The sequence below is a fragment of the Melanerpes formicivorus genome, unplaced genomic scaffold, assembly GCF_026170545.1.
Source record: "Melanerpes formicivorus ecotype bairdi unplaced genomic scaffold, bMelFor1.0.p_v2 SCAF_75, whole genome shotgun sequence".
Lineage (NCBI taxonomy): Eukaryota > Metazoa > Chordata > Aves > Piciformes > Picidae > Melanerpes > Melanerpes formicivorus.
The window spans coordinates 2,985,436-3,007,375 of NW_027142427.1; the positions used below are offsets into that span (position 1 = coordinate 2,985,436).

At 43.4% G+C, this 21,940-nt stretch overlaps 1 protein-coding gene and 1 non-coding gene across 2 annotated transcripts; both read right to left on the bottom strand.

The window, feature by feature from the left end:
* Positions 1–1,838: 1,838 nt before the first annotated feature.
* Positions 1,839–16,438, bottom strand: RABGGTB (Rab geranylgeranyltransferase subunit beta). Its single transcript, XM_068163866.1, has 9 exons — positions 16,374–16,438; positions 15,650–15,757; positions 14,421–14,618; positions 11,752–11,857; positions 9,808–9,860; positions 8,930–9,040; positions 7,840–7,965; positions 6,590–6,739; positions 1,839–3,973 (listed from the first exon to the last, which is right to left on the bottom strand). The coding sequence occupies exons 1-9, from the start codon at positions 16,374–16,376 to the stop codon at positions 3,833–3,835; spliced, it is 996 nt and encodes a 331-aa protein (XP_068019967.1). The 5' UTR covers positions 16,377–16,438; the 3' UTR covers positions 1,839–3,832.
* Positions 15,417–15,487, bottom strand: LOC137454038 (small nucleolar RNA SNORD45). The gene has a single exon (XR_010990526.1). It is a non-coding gene; the product is annotated as a small nucleolar RNA SNORD45 (small nucleolar RNA).
* Positions 16,439–21,940: the final 5,502 nt, after the last annotated feature.

Below are 21,940 nucleotides of genomic sequence, written 5' to 3' on the forward strand. Positions count from 1 at the left end.
CAAATAACTAAAAGTCTCTGCGTTCTCCTCAGTTGTATCTCCACAGAGGTCACTCCCTTACATAGCAAGGTGTCACAGAACCACAGAAAACATCTGGATGGAAGAGACCTCAAAGATCTTCCAGCCCAACCTTCAACTCAGTTTAGGGTCATTCCTATGTCCCTAAGTGCCAGGTCCACAGGCTGCTTAAACACCCCAGGGATGGCAACTCCACCACCACCCTGGCCAGATCATTCCAATATTTGACAGCTCTTTCTGTGAAGAAATACTTCCTAGCATCCAGCCCAAACCTCTCCTCCACAGCCAAAAACCATTTCCTTTAGTCTCATTGCCTGACACCAAAGAGAAGAGGCTGCCCCCTCCTCACTCCAACCTCCCTTCAAATAGCCAGAGAGCAACGAGGTCTCCCCTCAGCCTCCTCCTCTCCAGACCAAACAACCCCAGCTCCCTCAGATGCTCCTTGTAGGCCATGTGCTCCTGGCTGATGGCATTTGAAATGCTTTCAGTTTGTGATTTCTCATTGGGCTAGATGTGGGAGAGGTATTTTTATTGCCATTATTAAGAGCAGAAATGGTATTATCTGCATGCTTAGGCAGATAGAGTTTGTGGGCACAGACTGGCATCAGCAATTGGTGCAAAGCTCCAAGTAGGCAAAGAACAATCAAGAGACTTGCAATGCAAAATGTAGCTGGTTTAAGGTCTGTCTGGACCACATGAAAATTCACCAAAAATTTTCATGTATCTCCCTTCTTTTGTCATTATGCTTAATAATAAGACAACATAACTTTTGGTCTCCTATGGGACAATCCACTGGGGTTTGCAACATTTAAACAACTTAGTTCGAGCTACTTCTGCTGAACAAAGGATCTGCAGGCTAGTGAGTTGCAAGGTTACTGTTCTTGGAAGGTATAGCATGTATTTGCTTGTTTTCTGCCCATGAGCAGTAATCTTTCTTTGTCCTGCTTTAGTGATTTACTTGGGAAGAACTGTGAATCCAGGTAGGGATGACCTTTCTGCTCTTGGCATCTGTGCTTGAGCAGGGAATGGCACAAAATTTCTAGAACTGGTTTGGCTGTCATTGATACCATCTATCCGTAGCTGTTGCTGGCATCACCACAGAAATGCCATTAGTTGCAGCTCCTCAGCTGACCTCTGAAAGGCACTGCCCCGGCCTCCTAGTTCAGAACAGGCATGCACTCCCTCAGCATCCTGTATCATCATCACTCAGGTTGAGAAATTTGGGTATCAGACACTTCAGTGACTGCAGACCAAAGCATGGAAGACATCAGGTGCAGATTCCTGTTACTGCCAGTCCTGAACTTCAAATCCTACATGAAACTTCCAATGTGCATTCAGGCTTGTGAAGCTAGTGTGAGACTTTCTCCGTTTCCTCTGACAAAATTCAAGTGCATGGCCAGAAAAGCAAAAACAAAAGGAATGTTCATATTCCTATAGTCACAAAGCAGGAAGCTGAATTCACCTAACCAAGCTGTTACGACAAGGAAGCATCTTTGGAGTAAAGCACGTACCTCTGGACTTGACCATGTTCTTAGAAGCTAACAGAATGGCTATTGATTTCTCTCCCCCCAACTCCCCATTTTCTTTTAATAAACATATCTACAAACACAATTTTTTGTGGAAATAATAATGAATAATTCAGGCACATATTACCATGCAGCACCTTGGAAAATTCATTGCTGGGAATGTTTGCTACACTGCAGTATTGTAATGGGTCTGGGCCTCAAACGGTCACAAGTACCTAAGATCAAGTACCAAGATAATGTCAAGATCTTTCCATATAATGATTTCCATTGGAAAGAAACAAAAAGGAAAGTACAAATTTTTGAAAGCTTTTAATAAAGGACCTGTAACTGAAGACTGGGAACAGTAGATCAATTGCTGCAAAGCTTCTAACTACATGAGCCAAAAATAATTTAAAATGAAGTAATCAGTACTTTTAACAAAAGAGAGGTAGACAGTAACAATGTATTCAGCACCATAATTATGTCTTAACATAGAGACACAAGGGGCAATTAACTCTTTTCACAGTGTACTTAACAGAAAGTGTGATTTTGTTGGCCTAAGAAAGGTTGTGATGACTCTCTGTCTCTCTCCAACTACAGTATTTTAAATACAGGATTTAAAGAATGGAAGAATGCTCTCAAGTTTTTAGTTTGTGTGTCTTTACAAATCACAGCTGACTTGGAAAATCAAACTGACCAGACCTCCCTCAGAGAACATTCTGTTAACATTAATGTTAACAGGATTTCAATCTACACTGTCATGCTGTATCACCCATGTATTTCCCAGGGTGTTTCAGTTTATGCTAGATGAGAAATTATGAAGAGGGTTCAACTTTGTCTACACAGCATGGAAAAAATGGCAAACTTCTATGTACTGAACAGTGTTTCCTTAGATGAAAAGTGGCACTTGCAAAGGTAGCCTGGAATGAGGAAAAGTTTACTATGTTCTGTTAAACTTCACAGTTAGACAAAACCTAATCAGTGACTCTCACTCATTTGTGTTCAACATACAGCCTACAGCCCTTGTAAACTAATTTAATTCCAGGCTTTGACCAAAGAATTCAACAGGCAACTAGAAAGCTAAGAGTAAGGTTTTTTTTAGGTTACCTAAAAGCCTGTAGAGAAGGCTTAAAAAAAATTCACTCTAAGTACTTGAGCATCCAAGTACATACCCTCTCTTTGACAGTCTCTACAAGTAAAGGCCCACCAAGAAAGTTACCTTGTCCAGTTCTAGCTAACAGTCTACTAATGCAAATAGGCTGGATAAGACTAACCAGCAGGCTTTTAGAACTGTTTAAAACAACTTTAGATCTTTCTTAACCTTAAATACAGAGATCATGCAATGCTTCCTCCCCTTCATCACCCTTTACTTTATATTTCAACTGGAACATCCTTCATTCTCAGCCAGGGTGTGTGGCATGTAAATTGAGAGGCAATTTTACAGCTTCTGTGAATGCAATGAGGACTTCATCCTTCAGACAACAAGTGTTTTCAGAGCTAGTCTTTATTCTCAGTTGCACCATAAACAAGTGCTGGCAATTACTGTCTTCAAAAGCAACATTTCAACCCAGCAACTAATTTAGTATCAACTCTGTAAGTCACTGTCGTTCTCTAAGATGCTTCAAGTTAGCAAGTTTCACTCTACATATTCTAGGTATGCTCCATTTCAAATGTCAGCAAGTTTTGCCTAAGGAACTTGTTAATAAAGACATGTATACACTTAATAGAATTGTAATTTTTGTTCTCATTGGTATCAATTACTATCAGAAGAAAAAGCTGTTTCTCACTATATAAAAGTAATGGCAAATGTCAGTTTAATTCTTCCTGTTCGCAAGTGTGTGGCCTTAAGTGCATGGCTGAAGTTGGATTTTGTTTGTTGGTTTGGGATTTCTTTTTGTTTTCTTCCCCTCCCTATTCTTTTAAAGTGCTTTGTGTGATCTACCGTCAAAACGTGCTTGTGAAGAGACAGACACTGGCATGGTTGGTAGCACAGGAACACAAAAAACCAAAGCATCCACACTATTGCATTGATTTGTGTATTAAAATAAAACCCCCAAAGCAGCAGAGGCCCATATATTTAAATACAGATTAGAAGTGTTCCTACATCTCTTATATACAACCAAAGAACACGTTACACTCGGTTATTAGAGCCAGCCTGTTCCCATATAGATCAGGAAGCGGCAAAACCCACAGTACAGCTGTTGCTTTACTCTGGTGGTGCAAACACGTCTAACCGTTCCAGAGATGAGATGACTTCGTTCAGCAAGACCAAAGCAACTAGGCACTTCGACCTTTTGCCTCTCCAAGGCTTAGCTCACCAGCTCAGGCTGTACGTTTATTCTTTGAAGGACTTCTTCTGGCATGCAGAAGACAGGATTGACGGCCTTAATTTGTTCTTCTCCTAATAAAGATAGTCCAGCAATTCCGAACAAGGTGTGAAATGGATCCACCTGTGAGAAGAAAGCAAGCTTGTGGTCATTTCCTGAAGTCTGCTAGAAAGAGAACCACAAATCTCCGTGGCTAGAGAAGATGATGCAACTGAACAAACTTTCCTTTGTGCTGACAAGCAGGATAACTTCTACAGAATGCACTTACTATGATTTACTTGGAGGTGCTTGATGATTGCCTGCTGCTAAAATGACTTTCAACTCTGATTTTGGCAGGAAGCCCCCCGTCTCCATTAGCATGCAATGGAGTCACAGGGCAGCAGAAGCAAAGATAATAAACATTTTAGAAGTAAATTTGATCATCTACAAGTACCACTTCCCATTTGCTCTTCAGCACTGTTATGAGGTTCTTTAACAGTCTTGAGTACAGAGCTGTGCTGTGTAATCTTGAGAGGAGAGAAGCAACCTACTGTGTGAGTAAACTGAAAATCCAGAAGAAACAGGAGCAGTTACTTGGTATCCTTCGCTGTGTGAACTTTCCCTAAAAGCATGTATCCCCACATCACTGCAACAGACTGCAAAGTCTCAGGAGATAAGCATCCTGCCAGTGGAACTAACTAGCCATTCTACAAAATGCTACCCCAAAGTACCTGTGCTGTTTGGTGCAGAGAACATCCTGTTTGCAAAGGTTCTACACTGGAGCAAACTAATCTGAGTTAGCATGTTACGGCTCTGTACAGGATCTCTGAGCATTGCAGCCCAGAAAGTTCAAACTGCATTAGCACAGCAAGTGTTGCTCTTCAGTGGTTGGGCAACAACCACATTACAGGTGTGGTAAAAACCTAAGACAGGTGTTTACCTGCTCTTTCCCAGAATGAATATGTGGCCATTAGAGGAGGGATAAAGTGAACAAGAATACAGCAAAATAATAATAAACAGCAGCCTTCAGGAACGGCAAGATACCATTTCCTTGTACAGATGGACAGGCCCAGAAGGGGAGACAGTCCCAAATGGGAAGTGTTCATTTGAAACCAGAGATTCAACCTCTTGGAAACCCAGGAAACCCAGTTTCCTAGATGTATCTGCTGCTATGTTGTGTGCTCCTTTCCACACTTTCCTTTAAAGCACATAAACCTGCTGAATTACAATAGGCAGCTAATAAGCACAGCTGCAAAATTAAGTGATCAAGAAGCAACTGCTTGGAACTAAAAGATGGCACACCTGTCTTACTGGTTAAGCAGTTCAAAAGCTGAAATACAATATCAAATCAAAAGACTAGAACCTAATAGTAATGATAACCCCAAACCCTTCCAAATCCATAATCCACCCCTCCCAATAACCCAAAATCAACAAGGAAAAAAACCCCAAAGCACAAACCCCCTAAAAATTCACCCAAAGCAACAGGAACTATTAGGAATTTATTTCTGCAAGAACAAATCAAAAATCTGGAGCCATCAGCATTTCTAAGGCAGTGCCCACTTCAGCAATAGATGTCAGGCAAACATGATATGAAATAACCACAACTCCCTATGCAAAAAACCAAGGATGCCTGCATTAGGTATAGCAGAAAGCCTTTCAAAGTTGCTCTTCTAAGCAAGACAAAAATAGTTCAATAGCTCAAGCCTAATCTCAAAGGCAGAAAAGCATTAAGGCTTGGAGGCTTTTCTTTGAGAACTCCACAAAGGGAAAAGTCTTTCTGTGAGCTCCTTAGACACACAAAAATCTTCCCATTTTAAGAACACCAAAACATATCCCAAATAACAGGCCAGAGTAAAGAGATTTTTCTCCCTCCCCCAAGTGGCAACAATAAATCAGCTTGCAAAGAAACAGAAAACTCCTTGAGTTCTTAATGCATTTATGGAGAAAGCAGAGAATGTGGTCAGCTGCAATAAAACCAGCAAAGACTACCCCCTGACCACTGACAAATAAATAGCCAAGTGTTCTACAGAAATTGCACTGAGATCTCCTAGTACCTTTTATCTGCCCAGCACCCTTGAAAGATAAAAATCTTATTGACTATTTTACTTGGACAATCTCAATTATTTCTGCCTGCAACCAGAGAGAACAGACCAACTAAACTGTAATTGCTCTCTCCAACAAGCAGAAAATCCATACCACCAGCCTCTTCATAATGTGATCACAAAAGCTTCTTCCTCCCTCATTTAGAAAAATGCCATTGAGATAATTTATTTAGAAGCTGGGATGGTACAGAACAAAAGTTAGCATGTAAGCATTCTTAGTAAAAACTTAGGACTCATTTAGATGAGGCAAAACCACCCAGAATTGAAACTCTTTAACCTGCACTGGCTAACTCTGGCTTGCAACGCCCCAAAACCCACAAATCCACAAGAGCCCAGCAAACACAGACTTTTTACAGAGACCTTCCACATGGCCTTGTGAAAAATGACTTGTGTTGTACATCTTAGGGGAACCAAATCAGAATTTGTAGGGAATGGCAGCTGACCACAGTGGGGGACATGACAGTGAAAGTGCCTCCCAAGTACTCCTGAGAAAGCAATTCCACCCAGTTCTGTCCTTCAACATAAACTGCAGGCTCTGCAGAATGCTCATACCTGGATCATGAATCAAATTACACTCAAATGAGAAAATTTACCTTTCAAGTTGAAATTTTATACTTATGTTATATAGGTATGTTAAACTTAGTGAAGACTTATTTACCATATCTCCTGGTCTGTCAGCAAATCCTCCAGTCTCCTCATCCTGGCAAGCCAAAATAAAGCAGCGCAGTTTCTCTCTGTCAATCCAATGTAACCTACCAATCATCTTCAAAGATGCTAGCACCCACCAGGAATAACATACATCAGGCAACTGGCAAGCAGAGAAGTAGATTATTACTTGATTTTGTTTTAAACATGTTATTTCAATTTATACTGCCAATTCTGTGAAGTACTAGGTGTGCTGTCTAATAATGTTGCAGAGAAACAACACTTAGAACTTCTTTGGAATGAAAGAGAAGTTCCTGGATGCAGTTTCTTTTCAGACTCCCTTTTGCAGCAAGTGAAAGTCTCTTTTTCTCAAGCCTTTTCACTTCTCCAAGAAACAAAACCACAACTGTGTGATCTTGAAACAGCCTTCACCTTTTGTGGGAGAGACTAAGAACCCACAGTGCCTTGTTCAGGAGTAACTACAAAGAACTTCAAATCAACTCATCTAATTAAAAAAAATAATCTGTTGCTTGGTTACCTATTTGCCAGTGGAGATTATTGTAGGTTACACAGTTTCCTAGTATGATATGGAACACTACTACACTCAGGGTGTTCATTCAGTAAACCCAATGATTCTTGTACACATCCTACAGAAGAGTTAATTCCTCATGTCAGAAAACTCAGGCCCTGATTAACAGGGTACTGGCTCTCGGGGTCAGCAAGCCAGACCTCAGCACATGCACTTCCTTAACTGAGGGCTCAAACCAAGCACAGGTAAGGACTGTGTGACAAGTAATAGCTACAAAGAGAAGAATCAAAATTAGAATAAACCTTTATTTAGAATAAACCAAACCAGGTTGGAAGAGACCTTCAAGATCATCGTGTCCAACCCATCAACCAATCCAACCCACCTAAACAGCTAACCCATGGCACCAAGCACCCCATCAAGTCTCCTCCTGAGCACCTCCAATGACAGCAACTCCACCACCTCCTTGGGCAGCCCATTCCAATGGGCAATCACTCTTTCTGTATAGAACTTCTTCCTAACATCCAACCTGAACCTCCCCTGGTGCAGCCTGAGACTGTGTCCTCTTGTTCTGGTACTGGCTGCCTGGGAGAAGAGACCATCATCTCCCAGGCCTGACTCCTTGAAAAGTTTATTGAGTATTTCATAGAAGTCATGGCATTTTCTGGAACCACTGCAGATTTAGCAATAAAAAGTCTTTATTAAGGTTTGAACAAACAAAAGAAGCCATCAAATACCTTCTCCGGTCGTCCGTTGAGACCTCCAGAAGGTAACTGACGTTCACAAAGCCACCAACCCAGCAAGTCAATGTTTATTTGGTGCAACTGGTCTGTTATAGCCAGAAATCCTGTGCAACAATAGATCTAAAATTACAGACATAAAATTTTTGTGTATTTAAAAACTACATACAGTTCAGCAGACTATATGCAGGAAGATCTAGCAGTGGGAATACGGTCATGCAAACAATACAATAAGCACAACTTTTAACTCAGTAAGTTTCAGTAAGTTAGTTTAGCTTCTCCATTAGGAAAGTTTGTTACTGTTACAGTTGGTTGTGTATAAAGCTACCAGCTGGACAATGCAACTACAGAACAGTCAGATTTTACTAACACAAGCCATTAATGCAAGGTTTGGAGAAAGATCCTAAAAGATTAGGCAGAGTCAGACAATTTCCTTTCAAAAACAGAGACTCTCAAGCCAGCGTACTCAAATTTATTTCTGTGTGTTGGATATAGCCTTTACAAAACTTTTGCACCCAGCCTCTGGTTTGTTCCTGTGCCCTAGGGCTTGTGGAAGGCAAACTAAAAACCAAATGAATTCTCCAGCAGAAATACATTAACTCTGATGACTGACTATCCTGGCAGTCCCACATACATCTAGTCATGTCAAGCCTACCTTCACTACGCTGTGTAAATTAGGCTGCACCTGAAATCCTGGGTTTGGTTTTGGGGCCCCCCCACAAGAAAGGCATCAAGTTGCTGCATCATGTCTAGAGAAGGGCAACAAAGCTGGTGAAGGGTCTGGAGAACAGGTCTGGTGAAGAATAGCCGAGGGAACTGGGCTTTTTTAGTCTGGAGAAGAGGTGGCTGAGGGCAGACCTTCTGGCTCTCCACAACTTCTTGGAAGGAGACTAGAGCCAGGTGGGGGTTGGTCTCTTCTCCCTAGTATCAAGTGACAGTATCATTTAACTAAGGTGCTGAAGTCAGGCATTTGGGAAAGGAGAAAGGTACAGCAACTGACATCACTGATAGATGTTGTAAAGAAGTATTTATAGGCAGTATGTGATGCTTGCAAATGTTAAACAGTTCCATATAAAGAGAATCTCACCTGTCCTGCATGTGATTCAGAACCTGGTCTACAACCAAATCCTCCATCGAAGTTCATACAGGACAAAACAAATTCTACTGCTTTCTCCACATCAATGGCATCCAGCCTCCCCTGCAAGTCAGAAAAACAAATGCTCCTTAGATTCTACCAAGCTCAGTGGCAACAGTAATGTAGCAGTAGTTTCATAGTTTCATAGTTTCATTCAGGGTTGGAAGGGACCACAAGGATCATCTAGTTCCAACCCCCCTGCCATGGGCAGGGACACCCCACACTAGATCAGGCTGGACAGAGCCTCATCCAGCCTGCTCTTAAACACCCCCAGGGACAGGGCCCCAACCACCTCCCTGGACAACCCATTCCAGGGTTTCACCACTCTCATGATGAAGAACTTCCTCCTCACATCCAGCCTGAATCTCCCCACCTCCAGCTTCATTCCATTCCCCCTAGTCCTATCACTACCTGAGATCCTGAGAAGTCCTTCCCCAGCCTTCCTGTAGGCCCCCTTCAGAGACTGGAAGGCGACAATTAGGTCTCCTCGGAGCCTTCTCTTCTGCAGACTGAACAGCCCCAACTCCTTCAGTCTGTCCTCATAGGAGAGGTGCTCCAGCCCTCTGATCATCCTCGTGGCCCTTCTCTGGACACGTTCCAGCACCTCCACATCCCTCTTGTAATAGGGGCTCCAGAACTGGACACAGTACTCCAGGTGGGGTCTCACCAGGGCTGAGTAGAGGGGGAGGATCACCTCCCTCGACCTGCTAGCCACACTTCTCCTGATGCAGCCCAGGATCTGATTGGCTTTGCGGGCTGCAAGTGCACACTGAGAGCTCGTAGCAAAGAGAAGATTCTGTACTTGTGCCAAGTAATGGTTTAGGACTTACCAGAAGTGCAAGAGCTGCTGCAGCACAGAAGGAGAATCTTGTATCTATTTCTCCTAGAATGTGGGGGGACAAAATACAAGTATTGTTATTAACAACAACAAAAATACATTAAAATCACTTGGGAAAATATGGAACAATATATTTAAATACTTGGTTTTACATTGAAAAACATAAATCAGCCAAAAACTGTTGTCCTGTACCCTGCCTCTTGGTACTGTTCCATTTCCAGCACATGACTTTTCTCCTCAGTCACTAGAAAGTGTACATTACAGCTCAAGTGATCTGTATTTTTACTGTACATGAAAGTGAACAAGTAATTTTGAGCAGGTGCAGCCAGACCTATATGCACATTAATTCCAGTAGTGGTAACTTTAATATTACAGTTGATCTCTAGTGCTCTACTAGATAATTTCAGAGCAGTGGACTCAAAAATACTCTGATACAACTCTTCATCTGCCCCAAAACTAGGCAGAAGTAAAAATAATTTCTGATTTTAGAGGAGTAATGATAAAAATTGTATTTTGCACACTCACACCTGGAAGCTAAAGCTTCCAGACACACACCTAGAGCAGAATGAACATGGCCACAAGCAGTCACTTTTTGGTCAAGCTGATGCAAGACTTTTCTTCTTAAGAAATCCACAAGCTGAACTGTATAAACCAAAAGAGGTGTTCTGCACCACATCAGCTATCACATTCCTTCCATTGTGCTGTAACAACCTTTCAGAAATCACCTAAATCAGCTGTACATATAGTACATTTGTTTCCATTTGCCTCAATACTTGGAACAAAAAGGACGCAGTGAACTATGAACTGTTTTAACACATAGCATAATAGCTCCCTTTACAGCAGCATACTGTATATACTGCATACATAATACTGTATATACAGCATATACTGCCATGATCTTGATGCTGAATTTTACCAGAACAACTGATATGCAATGGATTTTATTCAAATTCAAGTGTTCTGTGGAGATAAGCAATTTTCAAGTGACTAAATATTTATGTACCTTTGTTCATGTAAAGAATGTATGTGCAGAAACAAAGTCGGTAATAGAAGTTGAGGAGTACAAAAACAGTTTTTCTTAATTCCATAAAGTGAAAGATCTCAGTTTAAGAAGGACATTAAGACACTTGGAACGTGTCCAGAGAAGGGCAACAAGGCTGGGGAGAGGCCTTGAGCACAAGCCCCATGAGGAGAAGCTGAGGGAGCTGGGATTGTTTGGCCTGGAGAAGAGGAGGCTAAGGGGTGACCTCATTGCCCTCTCCAACTACCTGAAAGGTGCTTGTAAGCCAGGAAGGGGTTGGTCTCTTCTCCTAGGTAACCAGCACCAGAACAAGAGGACACAGTCTCAAGCTGCGCCAGGGGAGGTTTAGACTCGAGGTGAGGAGAAAGTTCTTCACCGAGCGAGTTGTTCATCATTGGAACGTGCTGCCCAGGGAGGTGGTGGAATCACTGTCCCTGGAGGTGTTCAAGAGGGGATTGGACGTGGCACTTGGTGCCATGGTCTAATCATGAGATCTGTGGTGACAGGTTGGACTCGATGATCCTCGAGGTCTCTTCCAACCTTAGTTACACTGTGATCTTTTCCCAGCTGAAATGGATAAAGGTTGTAGCTGACTGCTGTTAAATACCAAGCAGCAAACATTCCTTATGGAACAGCATATCCAGTACATCAGAGCACAGTCAAGTTACAAATGCCCCAAAGTTTTCTTCTTTTAAGATCCAGACTATTTACTTTCAATACAAGTATGGAACTGAAGTTTAGAATATTTATGAAAAGAATGAAACAAATCTGTCCTTCACCAAACCTCCTTTTTCATACTTCATAAAATGAAGTGTTCACATAAAATATGTAAGCAAAAAATCAAACATCCATGCAAACAGGTTTACAGGCTCACACATGTCAACCTAGTCACTAAATTCCAAGTCTCACAATTACCCCATTTGTCTCCAGCAAATGATCCATCTTCTTTTTGCAAATTCTGTATATATTCAACAATTTTGTTTACATCAACAACATGTAGACTATCATATAGGGTAAGAATCTGTGGAGAAACAAACAAACAAACAGTCACAATCAAAGAGGAAAGAAATGTTAGGATTTCATAGAATCAATAAGGTTGGAAAAGACCTCAAAGCTCATCAAGTCCAACCTGTCACCCAAGACCTCATGACTACTAAACCATGGCACCAAGTGCCATGTCCAATCCCCTCCTGAACACCTCCAGAGAAGGCGACTCCACCACCTCCCTGAGAAGCACATTCCAATGGCTAACAACACTCTGTGAAGAACTTTCTTCTCACCTCCAGCCTAAACCTCCCCTGGTTTAGGCTCTAGTGCTGGTTGCCTGGGAGAGAAGGCCAACCCCCACCGGGCTACAACCACCCTTAGGGTAGTTGTAGACAGCATTTATTTGCTAAAGCAAAAATAATCCTGGATTTATAAAAGATTTTATTTAATTGACCATAAACACTATTTGGTAAGGTTTATTACACTAAAACTGCATTTGCTGCAGTTCCCTGTGTCTAAAACTTTAAGAAATGCTCAAGTGGGCAATTCAGATTCTCAGATTCACAATTCAAGCCGAACCCTTTCATGCCTTGGTGCTTTCCAACTTCCAGCTCTCTGTTCAAAAGCATAATCAGGTTTATCTGGGTTGACATTAGTATTATGTACAACAGAGATTTGATTCTGGTTAATTTTGTAATGGGATAATTACATCCTAGATTTAAAAAAAAAAATGTAGCTTGTGCACTGCTGCTAATTGGATATGTGCTGGGTGCTGCACTTTGGCCATGGCAATCCCATGCAGTGCTACAGGCTGGGGTCAGAGTGGCTGAGAGCTCCCAGACAGAGAGGGACCTGGGGGTACTGAGCGACAGCTGCCTAAACATGAGCCAGCAGTGTGCCCAGGTGGCCAAGAAGGCCAACGGCATCCTGGCCTGCATTAAGAATAGTGTGGCCAGCAGGAGCAGGGAATTCATTCTGCCCCTGTACTCTGCACTGGTTAGGCTGCACCTTGAGTCCTGTGTCCAGTTCTGGGCCCCTCAGTTTAAGAAGGACAGTGAAACACTTGAACGTGTCCAGAGAAGGGCAACAAGGCTGGGGAGAGGCCTTGAACACAAACCCTGTGAGGAGAGGCTGAGGGAGCTGGGATTGTTTAGCCTGGAGAAGAGGAGGCTCAGGGGTGACCTCATTGCCCTCTACAACTACCTGAAAGGTGCTTCTAGCCAGGAAGGGGTTGGTCTCTTCTCCCAGGCAACCAGCACCAGAACAAGGGGACACAGTCTCAAGCTGCGCCAGGGGAGGTTTAGACTCGAGATGAGGAGGAAGTTCTTCACCGAGTGAGTTGTTCATCATTGGAATGTGCTGCCCAGGGAGGTGGTGGAGTCACTGTCCCTGGAGGTGTTCAAGAGGAGATTGGACGTGGCACTTGGTGCCATGGTCTAGTCATGAGGTCTGTGTTGATAGGTTGGACTCGACGACCCTTGAGGTCTCTTCCAACCTTAGTTATACTGTGATACTGTAAGTTAAGCAGCTAGTTTCAAATACCACTTACAGTCCAAGCCTGCTGCCAGTGATTGGTTTGAAAGGATAACATTATTTACATTCAGTTTGTAAAGGTAAATTGCAGTAATGGAAGTATAAATGATTAGACACAAACTGTACAGTCAATAAATTCTGAAGAAAAATAAAGGTCACAGTAGGGACCAGAGTTTTCTGAGCCAGCACCAGTTTAAACCAACATACCCATATGACAAAATATCATGTGAAAACAACAATGCTCCTTTTGAGCCTCAGCTGGCATTGTAGTTTTACTCCTAAGTTGCATAACCTATAAAGCAAGCAATTAAGTTGAAACTATGCAATGTTATAGTGCCAATTGTGAAAAATACCAGCTATGGCTTTGAACACCTAGCTGGAACCTTTCAATTGTTAGATTGAATTTTGGTCTAGAGGAAGTGCATGAAAGAATGTGCAGCTGCATGAGAAAAATATACAACCATAGCATGCTTCTTAAAAAGCAAATCTGCAGAAATTACTGTTAATTGTGATCAAAGGAAAATGTAACATGACCCCTTAAATATTCTGGATATGGAGACAGGACTAAATGGTGTTTGTTCACTATGACATGCTGTTTACATTCACCACAAAAACTTGACATCAGCACTTGCTAGCACTTTTCAGCTTTGCACATCCAAAGCTGCAGGCAGGTAACATGAAAACATCTCCCAGCATCATCAAGCATTTGTTTAAGAACTAACATCTGTAAGATGCAAAAGTAACTAACCTCAAACTGCACCCCCTTCTCTTTACACTGGATTAGGATTTATGGAAGGAGCTTGACTGGGCAGTTTGGAAATGCTCCCAGCCTTAAGAAACTTAGTTACAGGTTTTACTGGAGCCACAAAACTGAGCAAGTGTTTCAAGGTGACCATCACAAAATTTATCAAGAATAAAGTCACCACTAAAGGATCACTGAAAGCAGACCATCTTTTAGGAAATGATGCAGCTAAATCCTAAAGTTTTGTTCATTAGGGTTCATCTGACCTTACCTGGTTCATAAATCTGCAATCATCAAAATAAAATGACCCTGTGGTATTTACCTGGACAGCACTGAGGGTATACAGGAGATGAGGATCGTGACCTGTGCTGGCACTTATCCCACCACATTCATGCTGACAGGATTTGATGAATGCCAGAATTTCCTCTTTGTTCATTCGGTGCAGCTGGCCCATGAGGTCCATTGCTGTCAGCCCCCAGTAGATACCACTCATCCTCAAATACTCAGACATGCAGTATTCCTAGGGAGAGCATGCTTTAGTTCTTAATCAGATCAGCACATGGGCAACACAGAGCAACAAAAATGCAGTTAACATCTACAAACAGCTTGCAGTATGTCAGCCACCTTCCACTCCACCAACAACTTAGGTATCAGGCACTCATAAATGCTCTACAAACCATAAATGTCTGTAATACACGTGAGTGCTTGTAGGTACATGTATGTACATCCACATGTACTCCATTCCCTTCTCCCCCTCTGTTTCCTAGTTCAAAATATCAAGCTCAATGTCAAATTAAACACATCCAACCAGACAGGTAGCAATTTACTTCATATCATGTTATCTTGGCATCCAAAGTACCACCCATAAGTACAGAAACAAGCCTTAGGTTTAATGACACTTACTTCCAAGTGGCAAGACTGCCACAATCTGAAGTTGCATGAGGAAGTGACACTTCATATTGAATTCTCTTAAAGTGCTTAAATCATCTACCCATAAACATTATTTTCTGTATGCAGCACTTCTTAAGCACAACTATCATTAGCAATTGTGCTTTTATGGATGGTAAAGGTAACTACCACTTCAGACATAAGCAGTTATTGACATTTTTCACCTGCTAGAGCTGGAGTACCATTGTGGGCTGCATCTGGTGACCTGTGACTATGACACTTAAGCTCATTAAAGTGTTTATAAAGCCTAGAAAGCACAGAACGGTGCTGTAATGAGATTCAGTTGCTGTCCCATCAAAGAGCAAGGCATAAATGCAGCTCTATTCCTTGTGCATTCTAGTGGATGAAGAAGCAACAGCAGTTAATTTTCCAGGTCTCAGAGCTAAATTATTATCTTCAAATTTATACTCAGGTAATACATGCCAAAAGTCATCACGGACCCAGAGAAATTAACAAAGACACCTTTCTGTTACACCTTGGATTGTAGAGGAAGAAACGATTAGTTTGTGAACGTACATCTAACCCTTAGCCCTAAGCCATTAAATAGGGGTGATTATTACTCTCAATTAAACCAGAGTTGTAGAGAAACAAACTGGTACCTACATAATCATCTTTCTTTGTCCCATAGGAAGCTATATACTCCGCGTGTTTCTCCGACAGCAGTGTGCTTGGAGCATCGGGTTTTATTACAACATCCTTTTGCGGTGTCCCCTGTAAAAAATGACCAAAACGTCATCAGTACCGCCCACTCGAGATGCTCTAGAGCCCAGGGACAATTTAGGCAACAGTAGCTGCGGAAACGTTGATTTGGCCATCTCCAACGTGGGGCCGATGTCGCTATCTCCCATCGCCACTCATGGATCCAGTTAAATCCTCCGCATGAAGGATGCGAACAAAACCTTCTAAAGGAGATGAACACACCACCCCCACCCCCCCGTTTTCCGGAAGCAAACCGAGCACCCGGAAGAGCCCTGCGCGCACCAGGGAAGGCCTCATTCCCAGCCGCAAAGGCCCCAGCCGGGTTCGGACCACAAGGCCTCATGGACCGGGGCTGGGGCCGGCGCTACCGCGCGGTGCACTCCGCGTCCTGCCATCGCCGGACCCGCCCCGGGCGGGGGGTGGCAGCACTCCCGTATCCGCTCCGCAAACGCAGTGGCGGGTGACCACAGCCTCAGCACTCAGCCCGCCACCGGTCCCGGCCCGCCGAGCAGGCCCGTGAGGCAAGCTGGCTGGCTGGCTACCTGCCGCCGCGTCTCCCCGCAGGCAAGGGCGCGAGCTCCGCCGGCTCGGGCGGCGCCCTCTCCCCGCCGCAGCCAGCGGTACCTACCATGTTCGCCGCCTGCACCGGAAAGAGCGTCGCGCTGCGGGGCGGAGCAGGAAGTGGCTCTTGGCAGGGCCTCGCTATAGCTGCCCGGTAGTCGCCCGCCGCGGCTCGGGTTCGCCACTGGGGCAGGAGTGAGGCAGCCTAGCATCGTCTGTCGGCGTTCTACTGTACCGTATGCGAGGACCCTCCGCCGGCTACAGTTGCCGGTGCAGCCCGGCCGCTGTCGGCCCTGGGAAGAACGGCGGGTCGCTCCTAGGGCGGCAGAGCAGTGTGGAGGAGGCGCAGCCCTTCTAGGTCGGGCAGCGTCCGTCAGACCCAGGACCTGAGACGAAGCCGCCTTGCGCGGCCGGTACCGTGGAGCGCCCAGCAGCCTCTCGGTGGGCCCGCGGCAGGGTCGCTCTGGAACCTGTGTGCGCATGAAGGCGTGCAGGCTTTCCACAGTAAAGGTTACCGTAAAACAGGTGAGGGGGTAAATCTGAAGTCTGCTAACGCCCCCTGTGCGCTTTCTGGAGTCTCAGCGAACAGTGCAGCTTCCCGAAGCGGCGCTGTTAACGAAACCGGGCATCGAGCTCCTGGGCACTGATGCGGCATTTGGAAGCAGGCATTTGGTTACTGCGACGCGGGGATCGCTCCCCAGACCAGGCACGCCGCCCAACATTGCCCGTGGCTGCTTACAGAGGAGTTTCCACAAAATCACACCTATCTAACGCAGTTATTCCTTCTGCCTTTTACATATTCATAAGGCGTGATTCAGTAAAACACCTGTGTGGTTGCAGGAGTCATCTGCTGGCGGCGAATCCCCCTCCTCACGTTAGCTTTTTGTGCTATTAAGGGCGTTGGAATGTGTATCCAACTCTGCCAACTTCTTCAGCAAGATAAGGATGTTCCTGTCACAATCATAACTCTTTCTGCTACTGCACACAGATGGTCTTCAAGTTGATGAGCCACTTGACTGGCCTCTCATCTTTCAAGATTAAAAGCTTTTTAATTAACTCCCTAGGCAAACATTAAAAAACATTCTCGAGGCATTATGCAATGGTCAAAGAGACTGCGTAGTTACACACTGACTCAGTTAAAACTCTTCAGGTTTTGCAGTTTGAAATGCAGCCTTAAGGTAAGCTCTTCAGTTTTTCTGTTACCTCAGCCCTTTGGAAAAGCAGATCCAAGAATTTAGTCATAGAAGAGGAAAGGGTAACTCCCATTGTTTAAAAAAAAATCCTTCCACTGCTTCCTATTTAAAAATGTCTAAGGATGATTATTTTGTTGCTTACCAGCACTTGATGTTGGCCCATGTTCACCACAGACCCATACCAGGCAGGAACACCATTTTGTTTCTGTATTAGAGATGCATGGTGGCTTGCACAGGACTCCCAAGTACAAATATTCTAAATAAATGTTTTTTACATATGTCAAACACTTATCAGGGGTGTTGCATTATTGCTCTTCCTGCAGGGAGGCAGGTAATTTATAGTGATTAAACATTTAAAGAACTAATTTCCCAGGTGGCCTATCTGAGAAATAAGCATTGCAAAACTGAGGCCTGATAAGAGTAACTGTGCCATCCAGCATTCATTTCAGATAAGGGATGAAAGAGACCACACCAAGGCAAGGGCATCTTGTTTAGAAATTGAATCCACTGGCACATCGAGGTTTGAAAGGACCTCTCGAGATTGAGTGCAGCCCACCTGCCCAAGCAAGGTCAGCCAGGGCAGGTTGTCAAGGACCATGCTGAGTTTTGAATCTGTGAATGGAAAGTCCGCAACCTCTGCCAGTGTACAATATCCCTCACAAGAGAAAAAAATAATTTAAAATAATTATTTTTTCTTGTGTTCCAGTGGTATTTTGTGTGGTTTGGTCTGTGCCCATTGCCTCCTGTCCTGTCCATGAGCACAGTATCACAGTATCGCTTAGGTTGGAAAGGACCTCGAGGATCATTGAGTCCAACCTATCAACACAGACCCCATGACTAGACCATGGCACCAAGTGCCACGTCCAATCTCCCCTTGAACGCCTCCAGGGTCGATGACTCAACCACCTCCCTGGGCAACCTGTTCCAATGACGAATGACTCGCTCAGTGAAGAACTTCCTCCTCACCTCGAGTCTAAACCTCCCTTGGCGCAGCTTGAGACTGTGTCCCCTTGTTCTGGTGCTGGTTGCCTGGGAGAAGAGGCCAACCTCTTCCTGGCTACAGCCACCTTTCAGGTAGTTGTAGAGGGCAATCAGGTCACCCCTGAGCCTCCTCTTCTCCAGGCTAAACAATCCCAGCTCCGTGAGCCTCTCCTCATAGGGCTTGTGTTCAAGGCCTCTCCCCAGTCTTGTTGCCCTTCTCTGGACAAGTTCAAGTGCCTCAATGTCCTTCTTAAACTGAGGGGCCCAGAACTGGACACAGTACTCAAGGTGCGGCCTAACCAGTGCAGAGTACAGGGGCACTATGACCTCCCTGCTCCTGCTGGCCACACTATTCCTAATGCAGGCCAGGATGCTACTGGCCCTCCTGGCCACCTGGGCACACTGTTGGCTCATATTCAGGTGGCTGTTGATCAGCACACCCGGGTCCCTCTCTGTTTGGGAGCTCTCCAGCCACTCCGACCCCAGCACTAGCAAGAGGCTGGCTCTCTCCTCTCCACTGCATCCCATCCAGTATTCATGCACAAGCATAAGAGTACTCCTGAGCCTCCCCTTGTTCAGGATCAGAGCCTTAGCCTCTCACCACAAGAAATGCTCCACTCCCTAAATCACCTTTGTGGCCCTGTGCTGCACTTGCTGCAATTAATCCCTATCTTTCTTGTATTTGGAAGGCTAAAACTGGACATAGGACTGCAGGTGTGGCCCCACCAGTGCCTGTTCCAGAAATCCCAGGAAAGTCCATTCTGGCAGCACTGCCAAGGCTTTCTGCAAAGCTTACATTAAAAGAAATCTCACAATGATATTTTCTCAGCTATTATTGCTGCAGACATAAATGTCTACACTGATGGAAAGGAATAGTAGGTTAAAATATGCAGGACTTGAAATAACAGCCTCTTGTAATCATTCTGAAGGAAATTCCACCTGAGAGGGGTCATTAAAGTGACTTAGGATAGGGACAGTTTTCCAAGCGGTATCTTCTATTTTCTTACTGAGTGTATCTCATTAGCTATTCCCTGCCCTTCAGTAAATGCTACTGGCTTTTTACAAACCAAAATGGGCTAAGTTGCAAGTCCATGTCAGTGTTTAGTGGGGAAAAAAAAAAAAAGAAGAAATAAATAAAAAGAGAGAAAATAGTAATACTATAAATATGCTCCAGTGTAGCAACTGTACTTACACACATCATCAGTTCCTCTGTCATTCTTCCTAAGTATTTTTTCCTGCTGATGCACATTTCCTGCAATGATTACTGGCATTTGCTGAAAGAAAATATTTAGACCATAAATCCAGAGTTTTAAAGAGGACAGATTCTAAATAAAAGGATGTAAGAAAAGACAGAGCTTGCCCCTATAGAATTTTCTTCAGTGGTAGTTTGAACCCCTGTACATCCATAAGCTAACTCTTCCCTAATAAGGCACCTTTCAAAACAGCCCAGGCCTAGACCTCCTACAGCTGAAATGATTCATTTACTAAAATAATCTTCAATTGCAACACATTAGTGATTAACAAAAATTAATTAACAAAAATGCACACCCCCCCCTACATTTCATTGTCTACCATGTTTGATTAGATGTGCTCATGCAAACTTTTTAACTGAAGTTTTGTCATTGTCATAGCAGGTGATTTGAAAATCCCAGCTCCAGGGTTACCATGCAGGGCAAGCTGCATGAAGTGGCAGGAGTGCACCACTTGCAGTGTTTTAAGAGTTCATAGGAAGTAGAGAAAGGGCTCCTGATTTCTGACAGAGGTCAGCACTTTGGGAACTACATACAGAAGCAGTGACTTCCTCAAAAATATTTTTCAGAGCCTTCCCATGACTTCCTCAGCCAAAGATACCTACCTCTCTTTGGTATCTTTGTTGTGTTAACCCTTGTCAGGTACTTCCTGCATGAATTGTCTCGCTCTCTTTTTGAATCTATGTATAATTTTAGCACCAATTTCATCCAAGGGCAATGAATTTCACAAATGAACTACACACTGGGTGTAGAACCATCTTCCTTTCATTTATTTCGAACCTGCCATCTGCTGATTTAACTTGATGCCTTCCAGTTATATTGAAAGGGACAGTGAACTATCAATCCCCTTTCACACTCTCCCTGACACTGACATTTTTGTCATTTCTCATACAGAAGCTACATCTCAGACAGAGAACTCATAATCTTTGTCATCCTTTTAGGAACGTTTTCCATTTCCACAATACTCTTTGGAGATGGAGAGATCTGACTAGCCAATAAATTGGAGGCATGTGCGATTTGGATTCAGGCAGCAGCATAATTATGCTTTCTTCTTTTATCTTTATTCTCTCAAAGGTCCCTTCTGGCCTTAAATTTTATGGTTTTGACCATAACATGATATAGAATTATATATTATCAAGTAAAAAAAAATATTTTTTTTGAGAGGTAAAAACTAGATCAGAAGATACCATTGCTCTGTGAAGCTCAGATTGCCTCCTTCCCTTCACATGTGAATCACTTTTCCTCCTTTGAATTGCATTTGCCATTTTAACACTTGGTTTCATGACCATCTCCTGCAGGTCTCTGCACCATCCTCATCTTTTCCACACTGAATAACTTGGTGTTATCAGTAAACTCTATCACCTTAGTACTGACCTCTTTTCCCTGTTTATTTATAGCTATTCCAAATAGCACAAGGCTCGACCCAGCAAGGCTGTGCTGCTAATTCTTCCACTATGCAACCTGATGATTTTGGAAGCTCACTTTGGAAGTTCAAGCTTTCTATATTAACCAGCCATCTGTTGTTCAAGTACATATTAGCTACTTAAGAAAACTCCAATGATTTTATGAGGCATGACTTCCTTTCACAAAAACCCTTCTCTAGCATATCATGTTTATCTGTGTTCACTGTATGCCATCTCACTTGCTCTTACTTAATACATATGGTGTATCAGGCTTACCAGGACGTATCTTGCCAGACCTTGCTTGAAGACCTTTTAAAGCAATGGTGTCCCAGTTCCCACTTGTAATTTTTCATTTAATAAACAATTGGTTATTGTATCTACTCCAGTAGTTCAGCTATTTCAACCTGTAGCTTTTCTGAAATCACAGTATCACAGTATCACCAAGGTTGGAAGAGACCTCAAGGATCATCGAGTCCAACCTGCAATGTGTGGCTGAATAAATCTAGTCCTCAAAATTGCTCCTTTTGTCTCATTCTTCCTTAACATCATCTATTAGATTTTTGATACATTACATACTTTCAGGTGAGTCTTCCAAAAAGTGTCTGCTATGGACACTTCCTTAACTTCTTCTTCAGCTAATATAAATGCAAAAAGAAAATCATAATGTATCGTTATTCCTCCGGTTACATGGTTACCTGAAGACTCCCAGGGGACCAGCTGTCCTTTAGAATAAACTCTTAACTCGCTCTAGTCTGTGTCAGAGGCGACAACAAAATATGACCTTCTAATTTCTCTGCCTAATCAGCT

Bases quoted from the DNA above. Each gene is read 5' to 3' on its own strand.
- RABGGTB (XM_068163866.1), bottom strand. The intron at 9,041-9,807 runs GTAAGTCCTAAA...TCTGACTTGCAG, and splicing joins CAGCAGCTCTTGCACTTCTG to GGGAGGCTGGATGCCATTGA. The intron at 3,974-6,589 runs GTAAATAAGTCT...TTCTTCTCACAG, and splicing joins CTGACAGACCAGGAGATATG to GTGGATCCATTTCACACCTT.